Source organism: Protopterus annectens, chromosome 7.part0 (assembly GCF_019279795.1).
Source record: "Protopterus annectens isolate FY-2018-M chromosome 7.part0, PAN1.0, whole genome shotgun sequence".
NCBI classification, from domain to species: domain Eukaryota; kingdom Metazoa; phylum Chordata; order Ceratodontiformes; family Protopteridae; genus Protopterus; species Protopterus annectens.
The window spans coordinates 1,407,851,748-1,407,872,888 of NC_056739.1; the positions used below are offsets into that span (position 1 = coordinate 1,407,851,748).

The 21,141-nt window shown below is 40.9% G+C and overlaps 1 protein-coding gene across 1 annotated transcript in view; it reads right to left on the bottom strand.

Annotated features, from left to right (window-relative positions):
• The window catches only part of MAPKAPK3 (MAPK activated protein kinase 3), an 803,022-nt gene that overhangs the window by 237,258 nt on the left and 544,623 nt on the right, over window positions 1–21,141 (bottom strand). The window contains exon 5 of the mRNA XM_044077994.1: window positions 13,223–13,349. Coding sequence (XP_043933929.1) covers window positions 13,223–13,349 — 127 coding nt within the window. The remainder of the gene's footprint in view (window positions 1–13,222; window positions 13,350–21,141) is intronic.

Genomic DNA, 21,141 nt, shown 5'->3' on the forward strand with positions numbered 1-21,141 from the left:
TTGCAAAAGAAAACACTCATCAAAAACTAGGGATGCTTTACAGAGCTAAAAGAAATTTCACTGGTGCAATTAAAGCTATACGTGCCCCTACGTATGTCTTCCCCATTTTTCTTTATGGTTCTCCCATCCTTCTTAACCTCCAGGCTTCACAAAAATTAAAACACAAACAATGCTGTAACAAAGCTGCTAAATTTGCAGCACATACCCCTTTCAGAACCCAGCACTGTACAGCACTGAAAAACCTAAACTGGTTAGAACTGCTACATCAACTAACTTATACACGTCTTACCAACTAAACAATTATATATCATCTATCTGCCTCTCTAGCACTAAAAAACATTCTACACAACTATGTTCCCAGTCAGTCACTGCGATCGAGTGACCAAAAACTCCTGTCTGTCTACAAGCCTAGCAAATCTGCTAGGCACTGTCTGTACTTGTACACTGTTGCTAAGGCCTGGAACCCCTTACTTGTATCCATCAGGTCTATACCTTCCCTCCCATCTTTCAAAACTACTCTGAAAGACTTCCTAGCTAAAATCTGTTATTGCTCATATCCAGGATAAACTATATAGCTAAATGTGAGCAAGTACCTTTTCATTCCTTATACGCACTTACTCTTCCTTATTCACTTACTTCATTACTGCTATCTAATTCTCTGTCCTGACTTTCTCTGTAAATATGCCATAATCCTATTTTTAGCTCACATCATACTGCAATTCCTATTTATATTACACAAACTTAGCTTTAATTTCTCTACAAACTGTCTAAAATGTCTCTAAATATTAAATGATTGTCATATAATGTGTATCGATTTTTAGCCAATGTTTTTATATTATGTCTAATTTGTTATAATTATTTAAACTGCAAATGTTTTTGTTTTTGAAGACTGTAAAATTACTGTTCTTAAAATGTTTTGTAATAATTCCAAGCTTTTCTCCCTAAGCCGAGGCTTCTACCCAGTCAGACTTTTCCTTTAATCAAATGACAATAAATAAATAAATAAATAAATAAATAAATAAATATATAAATACTATATAAATACTTGAATAAAAACAAAATTCAAACTCACTGTTTTGGAAATGTTATAGACTGGCAATGTTTAATGGACATCATGACCTTAATTTGACCCTGTTTACAAATGCCAATATCAAAGTATTACTTTCAGATTTGCTTACACAAGTATTAGGACAAGATATTTGGACAGTTTTAAATAGCAATTCGAGACAGTCATTTTGAAACAAGGAGACAACAGTATCTGGAACATATGGATTTCAGTTTGCACATAACTGTGTTTTTAGTATAACATTTAAAATAAGAGAAATACAACATTGTTTCTGAGAAATACGTATAATTTCTAGATATAACATCTTCTAACTTATTTTATTGCATCTCTCAGCCAGAACAATTACACTTGTAAATGGCTGTTGTGAGACAAATGTCAAAATATCAAGCAGCTTTATGTCTGTAAAGGCCTATCTTGTTCCCCCAAAGTATATGACTATACCTCTGACACAGATGGAAATTTTGTAGCAAAAACTGCAAAAGTTTCAGAATATTCGGCTCTAGACATCAACTACTTGATGCTTTTAACTTTTTCTGACAAGCCAGACTGATGATTGTTTAACTGGAATCAGCTGAATGGCAATCTTTTTCATTCATAAACAGGTCCCATGCAAAAACAAAGATCTTCTGAATGGGCACATCCCTGCCTGTTGACTGTCATCAAGTGTAAGAAATTCTGGCTACATTAATGCATTTCAACTTGCTTCACACACATGTGCACACATAGACAAACACATGTTTACTTTCAGAACATCTTCCTCAGTAATTTACTGTACTATACTGTTGATACTTCTCCCAAAAAAAAGTACATTACTTTGTAGAACCAACTGCATCTGATGAGCTATGGACTATGTGGCCTTGGTAAGCACCTCCAACCTTGTGACTGCTGTTTGGATTACACATCTTTATTATTAAAACAAACTGACCATTGCAGTGGCCAGTACATTAATCCAATCTTGCCTATAGATACATCTATGCTGTTTCTCTTCCAGGCTTATTTTGAGGTTAACTCTAAACTGTTCAGAGGATGGACATTTTTTTTGTAATATGTTAAAACTGTACATTTGTATGACATTTAAATAAAACATATAAGAAAAAGGAGTAATCTACACATCCAGTGGTATAATAGTGTTATCTGGTATAGAGATAATCATTCAAAGAACATGTTAATGATAAACACAACCAAATGACTTCAGTTTAGAAGCACAGAAAACAACTGAAGATGGTATGTCATAATGATGTTTTTGTATGGGATACACACCAAATGATACCAGAAGGGCAGCTGCATGACAAATGTGTTACACTCTAGCATGGATTACTTTGACTCACTCATGGACCCACAGGACAAAGAAGAAATGATATCAGTAAGTAGAACACCAGCTGGGGCAATGCTGCTGGAAAAGTGCACCACAAGGGAAGATCCACTCTGCACAATCAATGGGACACAACCAAAGCGGATTTAGATCACATAGTCGAACTGTCAAACATTTGACTATATAAATGTCAAACCCAGAAGTTCGAAATGTAAGAACTTCGAACGCTCAGAACAGAAATTTTGTTTTCTAGGGTAAAAAATCGCTGTTCCGATACACAACAAAAAAACACACGCACACTTCAGACTATTACTAATGTGGGGCGCTGTGCCCCCTGCATCCGCCACTTAAATATACCAACTCCGAGATCGCACCACAGTGGAGGAAATAGCGAAGCCACAGAAACGGCCCACTGAATTCTTTCCCTGGGAAAAAATTGGGTGTTTTGCGGCTTTGCTATTTTTACATTTTGAACTTCCCAGTTCGATATTTCGGCGTTCGGACACTTGTGTGTTTGAACTAATGATATAAACCCACAAAAGCATCATGCACTGAGATATAAAGTTAAGCTTTACATATAAAGTAACTTCTCTCATACTCTACTTAATAGTGGTATCCTTTTGTGAAGATAGGTAAAGGCTGCCAGCCTAGCCAGATAGAATTCTGTAGATAATTCTGTAATGTGTAAATATTAATGTAAGCCACAGGCTTGTTCTCTTAAATGTGAAAAGACTGCATTGGATATTGAACTGCAAAAAATGTAACAACAGTGCAGTCTGCTGTAAGAAAGCTAAGTCAAGCATTTTATGACTGTCTGATGTCAAAATTCGGAGCTGATATGTCTTGATGAAGGAATTCTGCCTATTGTTTTGAGGACAGAGTTAATGGATAGAATATTGTTCTGGTTCCTGACCAGCTTCAAGATCACAGGGGCTATTAACCTCTGTGAGTCTGTTACCCTGGGAACCAGAAAGAAATGATGTAATCTGAAATTAATCAGTGGTACTGTGTTATCAATTTAAGGACAGAAAGAATGAGTGCATTAGAGCATTTGTCTTGAGAACATCCATCTCACCACTCTGCCTGTATCTATATGTAAGTAGAATCTTAGACTTTAGTGTTTCTCTTAGAAATAGCTAGGAAATAGAAAGATTAGACTACTTTGTTTTTCTGTGATGTCAGATCTTTTCTACTGTATTATTTTAAATATTTCTCTGTGATCTCTGAACTCTTGACTAGCACTGTGTAGTAAAAAGTATTCAACTGTGGCTGTTTTGTGTAGAGATAATTTAAGCTGTAAGAGTACATTGTTTGTATACAGTGATGCTGTACCAATTCACTCCAAATAAGCTTTGCTGTTCAGTCACACGTACCATTTGGATAATAATATTGCACAGTAATAATTGGACACCCTTTAATAAGGGCCTTTGACTAGCTGATAAATATTAGTGGGTGGTGGCAAGTGGTACTACTGTATAGTCTGGGTAAAAGGGGCACAGCTGGAGAACCTGTGCCAGCCTTCTCCAGGAGTGCCTGCGTGGTTGAATATAACTCTTATCTCAAAGTGTGTGTGTGTGTCAGCTACGTGGCCAGGGGCAAGAAGCACTGGTTGGACACAGAGGGTGCTGGAGGTTTTAGCTTGCCCATTAGGCTGAGATCTGGACCCTATAGCTGTGTCAGTGGGGAGTCTTATTGGGGACCTGAAGAGAATGGGAGAAACCAACCTCAGACTGACTGTGATCTCTGTGTGCTCCTGAGGGAAATTGTACTTTACTGAGTGTGTATTTATTATTCTTTCCCTATATGGGCACCCTTCACTGGTGTTGGTGATGAGGATTGAGGCTTCTTGATTGCTGGGGCAGTGCACAGGGCATCACATATTAATTGTTTGGCAGTGGTGGGATATCCACACTACATATTAATTGGTTGGCAAATACTAATTGGCTTGTACTGGTGTGGGTAGAGTGAATTCTTGTAGCTTGTGTATAGATCACTGAAGGTGTTTTTGTACTCTAAATCAGCCACTCAGTGAATACTCAGAGTTCAGATCACAATTGTTTTATTTCTTTTGTTAGCTTAGTTAGTCAGGGAGAGAGGGGAGCATGTCAGAAGAGGAGTACGGAAAGCTGAAAAAGAGGCAGCTGGCTGAGATGTGCCAGGCTAGGGGACTGATGCATGGAAACCTGACTAATGCAGACCCAATTGCAGCCTTAGTCACAGTTGCATCAGAAAACAGCAACCAGGAAGGCAATCAGACTGGCAGCGGAGATGTACCACATTCAGAGAATGGACAGCTCAACCTTTCTACAGAGGACTTAAGAATCCATCTGGAGCTAAAGAGACTTGAGTTGGAGGCCAAGAGTTTGGAAATAGAAGCAGCTGAGAGACTGAGGCATCTAGAGAGTGAGGACCATGAGAAACAGCAATGGTTGCAGGCTGAGGAGAATGAGAAACTGCTATGCCTGGAAGCTGAGGAAAAGGAGAGGCAGATGCAGCATGAGAAGGAGATGCTGACTCTTCACCAGAGTCAAGGAGGTAAAGGGGAAGGGAGTAACTGGACCCCAGAAGCACAAAAGTCAGTACATTTCTTCCACAGTTTAAAGAGGGGGATAATTTTGATAGTTTCATTCATATATTTGAGAGGGTATGTAAACAGTATGATGTTGACCAAAGGCTCTGGGTATGGTTCCTGACCCCATTACTCCATGGTAAAGCTGTAACTTTGCTGTCTAAAATGTCTTACAATTACTGTTTTAACTACACTGTTGTTAGAAACTGTTTGTTAGAATTGTTTAAGCTAACACCTGAAATGTGTAGGAAAAAGTTTTGTGAGCACAGATGAAAGTTTGTGTGAATGTGTTGCTACACTGAGCACTTATTTTCACAGGTGGGTGACTGGATGTCAGTTCACCACTTTTGAGGGGCTGGCAGACCCTTTGGTGAGGGAACAAGCCCTTAACATTTTGCCTGAGGACATGAGGATCTGGTTAGCTGGTAGACAATGTGCTACTACAGATGAGTTGGGAAGAAGGAAGACTTATACCTAGCATTCAGGGCATCACTGCACAGGAAAAGGCTTCCAGTACTGCTCATGGGTCTAAAGGAACCCATGGTGGGCAGTACAGAATCTGCCAATAGCAGGGGAAGCCACTAGTCCAGGTACACATCCATGGCCTAGGGTTAAATGTTTTGAATGCAACCAGTGGGGCCATGTGGCATACGGATGTCCAGGGAGGCAAGGTGGAGAACAAAAGCAGAGAGAGAAAGTAAGTGGGAAAGACAAAATGCCAACAGTAGGTTGTCGTGGGACAACAAGGGTACCAAACTACCACAAGAGCTTATATCCTATTGCAGTGAATGGCAAAGAGGCGATTGCTAAGAGAGACACAGCCTTTGACATAACCAGTGTAAAGCCTGCAGTGGTTATAAAGGGGCACTACTTGCCTGGGCAATCTACTCCAGTTAGAGCTTTAGGAGGGACCCCATTCCAAATACCTTTGGCTAGGGTTTACCTTGACTGGGAGGGTGGAAAAGGAAATCAGCAAGTAAGTGTGTTTGAGGATATGCCTGCAGATGTCCTGATAGGGAATGATTTTGATAATGCAGTACCATGCACTCATGCAGTTACATGTAGTCAGGCTTGGAGACAGGCATGTGGGTCTGGTAGCCTGGGCAAGACCCAAACCAACAGCATACTTGCAGCCAGGACTGGTGAGGTGGTTACTTCAGGGAGGAAGCTACACTGTGGCAGTGAGACTGAAGGTGAGCCACAGCTGCTTGTGGGTACTGATGTTCCCTTGCACAGAGTGACTGCAAAGGCAGAGGTGAGTAGTAGTACCCAGGTTGACAGTGATGCACCATTGTCAGATGATGCCAGACTTCCTGTGGAAGGGAAACTGGGAAGGGTTACAAAGAGAGAGTTGAGACAGGATCAGCTCTTAGACCCTGCATTGCAAGGCTTGAGGCAGGTAGCTAGTGAGGCCCCTGATTCTCAAGGGAGGGGGGAATCTGTATACTGGGACAAAAGGTTACTGTATAGAGAGTGGACCCCTGAGGGAGGACTAGAAGGTGAGAGGGTACAGCAGTTGGTAGTGCCTAGAGCCTACCATCTGGCACTTCTTGCCATAGCCCATGATATTCCCTTTGCATGTCATATGGGCATAAAACATACAAAGAGATGCATTATGCAGAACTTCTATTAGCCTGGAATTTCCAGAGATGTAACAGGGTACTGCAGGACCTGTAAACAGTGCCAAAAGGTAGGCAATGCAGGAGACAAGGTGAGAGCTCCTTTGATGCCTTTGCCTGTGATTGAGGAGCCATTTCAGAGGGTAGCTATGGACATTGTGTGCCCTCTGAGTACCCCAAGTTCCACAGGGAAAAAGTATATCCTAGTGGTAGTGGGTTATGCTACACGATACCCTGTGGCAGTGGCTCTGTCCTCCATTGAGGGTAGAAAAAGTGCAAAATGCCTTGTTAGAGATTTTCAGCAGTGTAGGTTTCCCAAACGAAATACTGATTGACAGAGGTGCCAATTTCATGTCAGACCTGCTGGCTTGTCTGTGGAAGTACTGTGGGGTGAAGCACATGAAGACAATTCCCTACCATCACCACACTAATGGTCTTGTTGAGAGGTTAAACTCTACAATCCAGTCCATGCCACGGGCATTGGCAGACCAGTTTAAGAGGGAGTGGGACACATATTTCCCCTGTCTGTTGTTTGCTTACAGTGAGGTTCCTCAGGAATCCACATGTTTTTTACCCTTTGGGTTGCTGTATGAGCATAGTGTGAGGGGACCTCTAGATTTAATTTGAGATGAGTGGGAGGGTGAGTGTGAACCTCACAAGCAGTCTGTTGTGGCATATTTCCTAAACCTCAGGACAAGGCTCAAGGAACTCATGGCCTTGGCCCAGAACCTGGCAGAAGCCCAACAGCAGAAAAAGGTCTGGTATGACAGGAATGCTTGAGCTACAGAGTATGCTGTAGGGCAGCAGGTAATGGGTCTAATTCCTGTCAGAAACAACAAGCTGCAAGCAGCTTGGGAGGGACCCTACAATGTGGTAAGAAAGGTAACTGATGTTAACTACATGGTAGAACTGCTAGGCAGGAGTCAGAGGCACAAATTCTACCATGTTAACATGATGAAACCTTACCATGATAGGGAGGCCCTTGTGCTGAGCATCTGCAGTGGATTGCTAGAGCCTGAGAGAGATCTGGTGACTGATCTCCTCTGTGAGGCTCTGACTACAGAGGGCAGGGTTGACCATTAAGACCAGCAAATGTCAGGTGAGTATGGCAGAGGTCTCCTACTTAGGACATAGAGTGGGAAGTAGTAAGATCAGGCCAGAACCTAACAAAGTGGAAGCCATTCAGGCATGGTCTGCACCTGTTACAAAAAAGCAGATGAGGGCATTTTTAGGGACAGCAGGGTACTACGGAAAGTTTGTCCTCAGTTATAGTACCATAGCTGCTCTCCTCATAGAACTGACAAAGGAAAACAGGCCAGATAAGGTAGTGTGAACCCCAGCATGTGAGCAGGCATTCCAGAAGCTTAAAGGAGCTTTGGGAGGACCCCCTGTGTTAGCCAGTCCAGATTATAGCAAAGCATTTGTTGTGCAGGTGGATGTTTCAAACCATGGGGTGGCGGCTGTACTTAGTCAGATGTCTTCAGAGGGAGAAAAGCACAGAGTGGTTTATCTCAGTCGTAGGCTCCAACCCAGGGAGGAATGCTATTCAGTTGTAGAAAAGAAATGTCTAGCTATAGTGTGGGCACTGCAGAAACTTCAGCCTTATCTGTATCAAGGAAAATTCACTGTAGTTACAGACCACAATCCCTTAACATGGTTACATGGAGCCAGCCAGCAAAATACCAAGTTACTAACGTGGAGCCTATGACAGTAAGCATATGATATGACAGTGCAGCACTGCAGTGGGGTTAGTAATGCCAATATAGATGGGGTCTCAAGACAGGGAATGGGGTAAGGTATTCCCAGACAGGCTCAACCCTCTCAAGCAACATTTCTCAAGTCAAGGGTCACTAGAAAAACTAGCTTGAGTTCTCGGGGGCAGGGGGGGGGGGGTTGTGAAGGCTGCCAGCCCAGCTAGCTAGAATTTTGTAAATAATTCTATGTCATTGGTGAATAGTAATATGATTTGTATGTTTGTCTTATAATGCTTTTTTTAGGCAATGTCCTTAAGACAAAGTTGCCACCATAGCAGCTACAAGTAAACAAAATCTAAGGATTATGCCACTTAACACTAGAAGTCTAAATCTCAAAATGCACTTGCTCGAAGCACTCCTTAAAAGTGGAGAACATTGACATCTGTGCAGTGACCGAGACCTGGTTCAAGGCTCCGGAGAGCACCCCAGCACTACCAGGCTATAATTCATACCACACCTTTCGGCCCATAAACCTGGACCGAAGCACTAATGGCGGTGGTGTCTCCATATTCATAAAGGATATGCACACTTCCAGACTAGTAGCCTAACATAACACATCAGAAATACTTCAGGTACAACTAACACTGGGTAAAACTGCAATCCACGTTGTAGCCTGCTATAGATCCCCCACCATGTCCCAAGACTCCCACTCCACATTCCCAAACACACTGGAAAATATTAGGGTACAACCCAATGCCCTTATACTGGGAGACTTTAACTACCCCTCAATTAACTGGGAAAATTACTGATTTACCAGCATGCTTGCTCAACTTTTTCTGGAATTCATTAATTCCAATGCCCTGGACCAACTCATTCTTACCCTCACCAGGGGTAGAAACATCCTTGACCTGGTCATCCCTAACATGGGCGACCGTTGCTCTACACCAGTAATCAACTCGTCCCTGGTCAAATCTGACCACGAGCTAATCACCATGGATTTCTACCCCCCCCCCAAAGGAAATTGCCGTAAAAAACATCTCCAAAGCCAATTTTGGGCTTCTAAAAAGAGAGGTGGCTAACTTCATGACACCCATGCAAATGGAAAACAAGTGCATGACTGCTGAATCATACAACAATGCACTGTATGAGCACATACACAAGTGCATGAAACAAACGGGCCATACCACACAGAACCAAGACGTTCTTCTCCAAAAAAAGGAAGCCAATCTGGTGGTCTCCCACCATAAACAAACTCTACAACAGAAGGAAAAAACTGTTGCAGAAAAGGGTGAATTCCCAGGACTGGAAAAACTCCCTTGTTAGCCTCAGCAAAAAACTGAGATCCATCATTAAATCCTCTAAAGCTAGCCATGAAAACAAAACTGCTGCAGATTCTAAAGACAACCACAAGGCATTCTATAGTTTTGTCAAGGCTCTACATGACAATACTCAGATCTTTCTGAGTTACAGCACAATGGCAATACATATACAGAAATAAATGATATTGCCAACTTACTGGCCAACAGGATAAGTGTGAACTTTACCCCCCTTCACCCCCTAAAGGCTCTATCAGAATACCTGAGGAATGCCAAGCCCCTATTATCACAGCTACACAGGTAAAAACCGCACTGTCCAAAGCTAAGAATACAGCTTCCATGGGACCTGATAATATCCCTGGCTGTGTTCTATATGAATTACAAAGTAAACTGGCACCACACCTGAGTATCCTGTTCAAACACTGCCTCATTTCAGGCTGTGTTCCTACCAAATGGAGCACTGCTACAGTCATCCCACTCCACAAAGGGGGAGCGACTACAGACCCTGGGAACTACCGCCCCATTAGTCTGATGAGGTTTGATATGTAAGGCTATGGAGCGCATCATCCTGGACTTTATAAATAAGCCTTTAGGGAATCTCCAAACTCTAGACTGCATGGAGTTTGGGTTTGTGAAAGGTAGATCATGCCTGCTCAACCTGATAGACTTCTTCGAGTCTGTCACCAGAGCTGTGGATGAGGACAAGGTAGTTCACACAGCCTACCTTGATTTTGCCAAGGCCTTCAACACCATCCCTCACTCAGGAATCACAGATAGACTCACTAAACTAGGCATAAACCCCTATGTCATAAGATGGGTTGCCAACTGGCTCACTGATAAAACCCACACTGTGTAAGTAGCGGACTCCAAATCTGACTACTGACCAGTTACAAGTGGTGTCTCACAGGGATCGGTCCTAGGTCTTCTCCTGTTTGGCATCTACTTCTCTGAAGTTCAAGCCAACACAAAGGGACACTGGCTGACCAAGTTTGCAGATGATTGGAAACTGGGAGCCATTATTGATTCTCCAACTGATGTAGACATTCTACAAAAAGGCCTCACTGACACCAATGACTGATGCCAGAACCATGGGCTTATACTCAGTGCCAAAAAGTGCACTGTCAATCCCTTTTGGAAAAATTTGGTGCCCATGAACTACCACATAGGCGGTAGTCCACTAAACACCGAAGGTGTGATAAGAGACTTGAGGACACAGGTTGACAGCAACCTCTCCTTTGATAACCACATTGCCACTGTAGTCAGAAAGTCCTTCTATGTGGCACAGCTCATTACAAAAGGTTTCTCATCCAGGAAGGAAGAGGTCATACTCCGTCTCTACTTGTCCCTCATTAGACCTATTATAGAATACAATGCCCCATTTGGTATGTACCTCAGTAGACACCTAGAACAACTGGAAAGGCCACAAAAATACCTCACTAAGAGGATCTTAGGACTTAGACACATGCCCTATATGGACAGACTCAAAAAACTCCAGCTATACTCTATGTCTCTTATTGCCTACTTAGAGGTGATCACTGTTTGACCTACAAAGCCATGTTTGACATAGAGCTGCTAGATACATTATACCTAAAGAAATCCCAATCCCTCCGTGTCATACGCTCCAGGGACCTAATCCTCATTACCACAATAAAAAGAACATGCTGGATGGACAGGTTCCTAATGCAGAGAATTCCCATACTCTGGAACAAGCTTCCCATTCACGTCAAGCAGAGCCCTTTACTGCCCCTCTTTAGGAGACATCTTGATGAGTGAATGGGCAATAGGAAGATCACCCTGGGGATCACTTCAGTGGCCTTGCTTGACAGGGGCACTGGGAACTAACTTTTGGCAGCATGATGCCAGGGAATCTTCTTGGGCTAGGCTTATGTAGGTTCCAGAGCCATTAGCCTAGTACACACCTATGAACCTAAACGTAAGAAAACTCTATGTTATGTGCTGAGCTTCAAGAATGTAACCACAGTGTACCCTACTGGAAAAGAAGAGAGTTAACTTGCAAAACTCTAAGAAAATGAGTTGACAAGTAAAGAGTTTTACGTTTACTGCAGCTAGAAGACAGAATGTCTGCAGCTAGAAATTCTTTCTATTGTCTGGAGACAGAAACAATTACAGGTTTCAAAGGTAAAAGTGTGCAACTGTTTTACAACTTCAGTTCCTGGCAAGCTTCTAACAGATAAGTATTTTTGACACAGGGGTGGTAACATTTAAGTTTCTGTTAGCCTGGAAACTAAAGGCAGAGGTGACAAGAATGATGTCATCTGAGATAACTCAGCAGAAATGTTTGATAGTAATTTAAGAACTATCTCAGAGAGTGAGTCGCTGCATTTTACATTTGTTTCTGGACCTGTAAATATCCACTCAGCACTTGTATTTGCCTTGCTCTGTAAGTAAGACTTAGATCATTGTATCTCTCTTAGAGACATATAGGGATATAGTAAGATTAGTCTATATGTTTTCTGTATTTATGCAAGACTATCCTGCAATGTTGTTTAAAGGATTTCCTGTGATTCTGTACCCTGTTGCCACTGTACTGAGTTGAGTATTGTCTTGTGCTTTTATTATTTATTATTAAATATATTTAAACCTTTTAATCGTGGCTAGTTTGTTTAGAGATATTTAAGCTCTTAGAGTACTTGCATATGTATTTGGTGATACTGTATATGCCACTCATAAACAGCCTTAAAAATTTGGTCACATGTACCATTTGGATAACAGAAACATTGTACAGTAGAACTGGTCACCCTTTGGGAAGAGCCTTGTAGTAGCTGATAAGTGTGGTTGGTGGCAGCTGGTAGTACCTTATAGTCTGGGCAGAAGGGGGGATAGCTAGTGACTCTGTGCCAGCCTTCTCCAGGAGTGTCTGTGTGTTTGTATATAAATCAAATCACGAGGCAGGGACAAGAAGCACTGGTTGGACCGAGAGGCTGCTGGAGGTTTTGGCTTGACCACTTGGATGAGATCTTAACCCTATAGCTGTGCCAGTGGAGAGTCTTATTGGGGATCTGGATAAAGAGAGAGAAACCAGCCCAAGACTGACTGTGATCTCTGTGTGCTCTTAAGGGAAATTGTACTTTACTGTGTGTGTACTTGTCATCCTCTCAATGTGCATGTCTCTCACTGGTGCTAGTGGTGAGAATTGAGGCTCTTTGATTACTGGGCCAGTGCAGAAGCATCCCAACCTGAAGAACATTTCATTGTGTCAGAGTATTCTAAATGTAGCCTGGGAAAGGTTGCACATGACTCCAAAGTGAAAAATTAATGGAATGTGTTTGGAAATGATACAAAGGCAGCAAAATCAATGATGATACTAGTGAGTGGGAAAGGGAGATGAAATGATAAAGTGTCTGGTTGTACCTAAATGCTTCAGGTGTATAGAAAATTCATACATATTTATGCCATTCTGTCATTTGGGGATGCTTGGAAATGCCAAAGAACAGTCTGCTATTTTCAGACATTCACTGTAGTATGCTGAAACATGTGGGTGCTTCTGGAGTTGTTACTCTGTATGAAAGTACTAAGGAACAGCTGAAGTTTCACCAAATTGAAAGCATTCTGTTGTATGAATCTTTCAAAAACTGAATGAACTAATGTAGAAGATGTATCACTGTCATTTATATTTTGTACTCACCGACATAATATGGAGTATAACAGGGAGTTTGCAAGGCATTTTGTACCGTTGTTTCTTTGGCGAATCCAAAGTCAGTAAGTTTCAGAACAGCATTTGTTTCCCTTGATGTATAAAGCAGATTCTCTGGCTGAAAAAAAAAAAAATATATATATATATATATATGTTAAACCACAGAGACATGGAAAAAACATCACAGAACTAGGTTTCCAGTAAAAATCAAGAAGTATTCAGTATTTCACGATCATACAGTACAGTACAGTACTGTACTGTCAAGTCAAGGCAAAGCTATAGCATTACTACTCTGTTCTCATATTTGTAGTAAGCCTACCTGAAGACAGGCTTATGGTTTCCAGTAACACTACATATCCCAACATGGAAAACCTTGGTTTCCACTGGCACTTCTATGTCAGTATATCCGTCAAGGTGCAGACGCCACAAAAAAAGTATATTATCTGCACCCTAACTAAACAGGGACATCCTCAAGTAGAGCCTCTCTTCCTCAGATGCCATGAATAAGTGCAGCTAAGACAATGTGGAGTTTAATTTGCTTCACTTCAGTATATAGTTTAAAAGTCATTAATTAGAATATCTCATTTCAGGCTGATCTGAGACCTTTGTCCAATGACTTACTCAGTCAAAAAGTAGATAAACAGATGCCGTTACGGTGTAAAAGTCTAAACACAAGTAAGTAGGATTCAACTTATTAGGACTTCATTCACTGTACAACCAGACGCATTGTTGTCAGACTGGGATATAATGACCTATGAAGGGAGAATTGGGCATTCCTCAGAGTAGTGGGTTGACGAATGCATTACTGGGCATTTGTAATCACATCAGTATGCTCAGTTGCCCTCCTACTGCAGTTCCAACCAGAAGCCATAGCAAACTTTGTGTGATCAGGGTTATGGTACTGTAAGAGGTTTACACCCAGTACAAAGAGAACAGTGGTGACTGAGCAGCATTCCACAGATGTTATTTGGAACTAAAAGGCAATTCAGGAGCATTACATTGCATATCCCCATGACCTCAATCACACACTCATCCAAGTCTTATACAAACACACAAAATGCACCATTCATAACTGGAGACATATTAAACTTCCTGCAGAGCTCCATCACATGGCAAAACCAGAGATTCCCTCAGCAGCAGAAACTTACATAGGTGTACTATGCTCTCTAAGCTGTTGCAATTTTTAGAGTTTGATGGCCTTTCTCCTACAGTATAAGGCCATTTATAAGTTCAAGGTTTTCAGACTGAGAGGTGATTCAATTCATCTCACTCAGTTCCATCAAACATCTAAATCTACACAGAATTCTTTAAATTTTCTTACCGCCCATCAGTTTATTTCTCTCTCTCACTCTCCTTCTCCTCTTTAGCTTAATAATATTAAGTTTGAAGGAAACATATTCTTTGGAAGAAATGCATCTTACCTCCTAAATCTGTCTAACTTCTGTGACTTCAGCAGCAAGGAACCACTTTTACGATAGTAGATTTCCAGCTATTTTCATTTCTCAGCCATAAAAGTCATACCATTTTTTTGCTGTCATTATTTTAAGTTCAGAATTTAATTTTGCCACCAGTATAACCAATACAAATATCTGCTCCTTCAGTAATACTGCTCTGTTTTTTTTTTTTATGTAAGACCATTTTATGACATTCAAGTACCATTCCAAACCATTCTGATGAGTGGTACATTGCAATATTGGTAATCTCACAGACTGTTTTGGATACCTAGTAAGAAATGAGACAGCTGTATCTGACTAAGGTTTGAATTACTGCTGTATTATACGAAAATCCCAAATTAGATCACATATTTGTAATATATCAATCAAAAAAGTAACATAGGATATGTAACCAGCATTTCACAACAGACTAAAACTGGCTGGCATATCAGTTTGGAATACAAAAGAATAAATCAAAACACAGCAAAGGTATTTCCCTTGTGGTAGAAAGATTGGTTCTGAAAGGTAACCCAGCACTAGAATAATCATGCAAGTAATCCATACTATAGAGTAAGATAATGCTCATTTGTAATGATTAAAGCAAACATTTGTACTTTACAAAAGAAAGAAAAAGACACCAAATAGGAACGACAGAGGTTAGAAAAACAAAAAAAACAAAAACAAAACAAAAAAAAAAATATATATATATATATATATATATATATATATATATATATATATATACATACACACACACACACACACACACACACACACACACACACACACACACACACACACTTGCTGACTCTTAAAGGAACAAAAGCTGGCTGCATATTATGGCAGACTGAACAATGGTGCTTTACACATTGAATGAAAAACAGCCTTGGTCCAGCTAACTTAACGTGATAAATGAAATACAGTAAATATTCAAAAGAAAATGGTTAGTAAATTATTGCCACGTCATGTTCGTGATGAATGGTCCATCTGCACACAAGAAATAAAAACATACATACATACAGAAGGAACAATGAAACCAGATCACATCTGCAAGTATGGGCCTTTCACTAACAGCTTTTATATTAGCATTTATTGTTATATATATAACCAAAAACTAGATAAGATAATATCATGTTCAGTATGCAAAGCTAATTATTCAAATAAAACAACCCACTTCCACTAAAAAACACCCCAAAACAGCTCCCATAACAATTATGCATTGTGTCAGTAAAAATCTCCCAAAAACAGTTCCGATAAGAATTACACATTGTGTCAGTTAATCATTAATATGACTAATACGAAAGAAAACTCATCAAACAGATAAGTAAATGCATTAATAACTAACTTACTAGGTAAATGAGGAATGCTTGTTGATATCACAAATAAAGTTTACATAGAAAAGATGCACAGGACTGTTTTTAAGCAGACTTCCAGTCTACAGATAGTATATCATACATTAAGACTAATTTATAGGCTCTCAAGGCTTTATCAGTAATCAGAGTAAACTCAGTGTAATGGACTGGACATCTGTCAACATAGTAGTAATATACTTTGGTATAAATCATCTGATAAAAGCGCATACAGTCTATGACTAACATTAGTAACACACAAGGCAATGGCAAAATCCTTTAGAGGACAAGATTAACAATTCACTGATTCCAGACATTAGAAAAATATGTACAGTACCAAAAATAAATGTTCCATATCAACATTAACATTAACGCTTCTTAAAAAGATACCATTCTGATACAATATTTTTTACAGATTATCATCACCTGTGAATAAAACAAATTGGAAAGAAAAAAGGCTTTGCAGTAAAACTTACATGAACCAGAACAATCTGGTGTAATACTACTAGATAACAAATGGTTGTCCTGCACCGAAAAACAATATAATTGATGTAAATGTATCCTTAATGTATAATTCATAATGAGTTTGAAGGTGGTGACTTAAACCAACCATTTTTTGCAAGTTCTCACTTGAAGATATCTTATTACAGGACTTGCTTTTGTGGTATTTAATTACAGTCCCCTTTAATGATACTGACCATAGGAGAGTAACCTGCAGGTAATTTTATTTCTAAGGAAGACCTAGAAAGTAGAGTACACATCATTATTAATTTTAAAATGTCCTCCTTTTAAACTAGAAAACAAAGCGAAATGTGAGACAAGATCTTACAGACTAGCTGTGATATTTTTTCTGTCAGTAAGTTTATTTTAAAATCTATCAGAACAGAGAGACCTTAGATGACAGATAAACTAATTTTCACCATTACATTGTTTACACTTGGCACAGAGCAACAAAACATACCAGTACATGTAATTAGAAAGCCAGCTTCAATGACCTGCTGACCGGACAGCTGTGTACGCTAAATACGACTTATTGCAGCATACTTGGAATTTACACTGCTGTTTGGTCAATGTCAGGTGGAGGAAAGTACAGTTGTGTACCTACCATAAATGTAGATGTTCAAGTGTATTCACTGTTGCAGTCATTACAATTGGGTTATCCTGCTGGCAGGCTACCTGCAGTTGGCCTGAATTCCAAAGTCTAGATCCGACGTCGGTTGCTGTCGCCTCCTCCCTGACGTCAGTGTGCCAGAGGTATAAAAGATGCAGCCGATGCCATTTTCTTCAGTTTTTCTTGCCTCAGATGTCAGGTGCCCCTAAAATGGTAGGCTAAATTATGCCAATGAGCATGCATGCACAAAAAACAACTTTTCCTTCATCTACAAGCAAATACACCACATAGGTAGTATAGAATAGAGAAGTACAGATAAGTTCCAGCAAAGGAAAAAGGGGGTTGGTGGAAGGGTAACCTGGACTGCAACAGTGAATACACTCGAACATCTACATTTATGGTAGGTACACAACTGTACTATGTTCATCGTGTTTCACTGTTGCAGGCATTACAGTTGGGTTGAATCCTAAAGCTAAGGTTGGGAGGCTGGTGCTAAATAGAATTAGGAGAGGCTATCAGGCCCTGCAGAACTGCAATGGCAAATCCTGCCCTGGATTTAGAGTAGAGAGATAAATGATAGTGGTTTGTAAAAGTATTCACTGAACTCCAAGTTGCAGCCTCTAAGATGTCTTTGGCTGGTACTCCTCTGAGGAAGGCTGCTGAAGTGACTGCTGCTCTGGTTGAATGTGGCCTAATGCCCTTAGGCACTGATTTGCCATACTGTGAATAGCAGAAACAAATGCAGTGACCTTTCCACTTTGAAATAGTCTGCTTTGCGATAGGCTTTCCTTGTGATCCTGAAGCATATGCCACTAGAAGTTGTTCAGTCTTTCTGAAAGCTTTGGTTCTGTCCAAGTAGAAGCGTAGCTGTCTGTGAATGTCCAAAGAATGCAGGATTCTCTCACCCTTATTCTGTGGGTTTGGATAGAAGGTAGGCAAATGAATTGTTTGGTTAAGGGCCACACTGGACACTACCTTAGGCATAAATGTAGGGTTTGTCCGCAGAGAAACCCTGTCAGGATGAAAAATGATAAAAGGTTCCACAGCCACAGAGTGCCTGTAACTCTGAGACTCGTCTAGCAGAGGTTATTGCTAGGAGTAGAGCTATTTTCCAGGATAGGAATTTAATATCAGTTGCAGAGGCTGGTTCATACTGAGGCAGTGTGAGTTTTTCCAAGACATAGTTGAGGTCCCATGCAGGTATTGGTGATCTCATTGGAGGTCTTACATTTTTGGCCCCTCTGAGGTGCAGCTTTAGTAATGGATGAGAAAAAATAGGTGGTTCTGTATTGTAATGAGCTGAAATGGCAGAGGCATGAATTTTAATTGATGAAAAAGAAAGGCCTTTATCAAGCATCTCAGTTAAGTATTGCAAAATCTGAGGAATATTTGGAACAATCGTGTCAAAACCTTGTGCCTGGTTCCAAGCACAGAATCCCTTCCATTTTTCTGCATAAGATTTTCTGGTGCTAGGCCTCCTGGCCTCCAAAATAACATCCATCACTGCTTTAGAGAGAGGTGTGCCTTGACTGTCTACATTATCCGCCATGCTACCAGGTTTAAGGTCCTGAGTTGGCTGTGCAGTATTTGATTGTCTTGTTGGGTCAATAAGTGAGGAATTTGAGGTAATGTCCAAGCTGGGCATTGAGACAAGCTCTTTAGGATTGGGTACCAGTGCTGGCGGGGCCTGTCTGGGACAATCGGTATAATTTTTGGTTTCTCTTGTTTTACCTTGAGGAGTACCTTGGGGAGGAGAGGTAGAGGAGGAAAAGCATATACTGTTAGGTCTTTCCAGCTGAAAGATACAGCATCTACTTTCCATGCTTGCTTGTGATATGTCCTTGTGCAGAATTTCTGTAGTTGGTAGTTGTGAGGGGAGGCAAATAGGTCTATGTCCGGGCATCCCCAGTTCCTTGTTATCATGGTGAAGACTTGTGGATCCAATTTCCACTCGTGGGGATCCATTAGGTTTCTGCTTAATTCATCTGCCAGAGTATTTGTCCTTCCTGGCAGGAATTGTGCTTGCAGATGTACTTGGTAAGTCAATGCTGTGTCCCACAAGTTCATGGCTAGTCTGCAGAGAGGGTAGGAATGTGTGCCTCCCTGCTTGTTTATGTACCACATAACTGTAGTATTGTCCGTCCTTATCAGTAGTTGTCCTGGATGAAGTAGATCCTTGAAGGCTGTCAGGGCGTTCTGAACAGCTAGCATCTCTTTTTGATTGATATGTAGATGCATTTGACTTGCGGACCATGTGCCCTGAATACATCTTTCTGCCATATGGGTCCCCAAAGCATAATCTGATGCATCGCTTGTCAATGTCTGCCTGGCTGTGGGCAAGGTGAATGGCTGTCCCATGTTGTGGTGATAGGCTTTTGCCCACCATCAAAACTCCTGTTGCAGGCAGGGAATGAGAGTAATTATTGTTTCCAGGCTGTGGCAATGTTGAGTCCAAACACTTTTTAGATACCATTGAAGTTTCCTCATATGCAGTCTTGCATATGGAATTAGCAGAATGCAAGATGCTATGAAGCCCAAAGCCTGCAGACTTTTTCTTGTAGATAACTGGGTAGTTGTTGTCAGCATTTTGAAATAAATAGTCAGTTGTCTGTGTTTGTCTGGTGTGAGATAAGCCATCTGGGCAGTTATATTTAAGCTTGCACCCAGGAATATTATCTCTTGAGAGGGTACGAGTTTTGATTTCTTTTCGTTTACTGTGTACCCTAGACCTGTTAGTACTCTTTTTACAAACGCCAGATGCTGTAGTAAAATGTCCTTGTTCTCTGCTTGAATAAGGCAGTCATCCAAGTGAGGATATATTTGTATTCCTCTTTGTCTGCAAAATGCAATCACTGGTGCCAGGCATTTTGTGAAGACCCTGGGCGCAGTAGATAAGCCAAAGGGCAGTGCAGAAAACTGGTAATGCATTGAGCCAGCAATAAATCTGAGGTATCTTCTGCATGATTGTCTGATTGGGACATGCAGGTATGCCTCTTTTAGGTATAATGTCACAAGCCAAGCCCTCTTGCCCAGCATGGGCAGAAGCTGCTGCAGAGTTAACATTTTGAATTTTGGAATATCCAGGAATGTGTTTAGGATAGATAAGTCCATTATTGCTCTCCAGGCTTTGTCCTTTCTGAGCACCAAGAATAGCCTTGAGTAGAATCCTAGTCCCTTGCTCTTGCTGTGGTACTAATTGAATAGCTCTGATGTCCATGAGGGATGAAACTTGTTTTTGTGCCTCTCCCCATTGATTGCGTGGCACGTCTGGCATACCGTTTGGCCTTGGCAGGGTGTGAAAGTGGAACCTGTAAGCTTGTGATACTATATTTAGGACCCATTTGTCCTAGGTGATCATGTGCCAATTTTGTGAAAAAAGTTAGTTTTTCCCCCAAAGGGGCTGCCAAAAGATAAGTGCTTGGTGCTGGCAGGGGAAAGTCACTGAGACTGTTTCCTGTATGGCTGTGATTTTTCCTCTCCGCTTTTGGAGGTAGAAGCACCCCATTGTTTAGGCCTGTATGAGCCTTGGGGCTGTGATCTGCCTCTGGGGTGTCTGTATCTGCCTCTTTGTGGCCTGTCTGACACTGGAAAGGACCAATTTTTTGTAGGCCAGTGTGGAAAAATACTGAAGTCAACATATTTTGTATTCTGTATTTAAAGGGTTAAGCAGAAAAATGTTCACTGCGTGCAAACTGAAATGTTCTGGAAAATGTTGATCACTGAGGAATGCAGGAGTTAATCTTAAAACTACTGATAAGAAAGTTAATGGTGCAAGAATAACTGTGGTACTGGCTGGTAAAAACAAGTAATCAAACTATCAATTTTAATGAATGTTCTGTGTGCTACGTGTATGTACGTGCAGGAGGGTCTATATAAGGAGAACTCAAAGTACAAGTAACCAGACTGCTGGCATATTACTATCATGTAGCAGATCTCCATGCATGTAAAATAAAGCTGTTTTACTTGCTTACAAGAACTTGGTGTGATTCTTCCAGAATATGTTAGAAGAGTAAAATC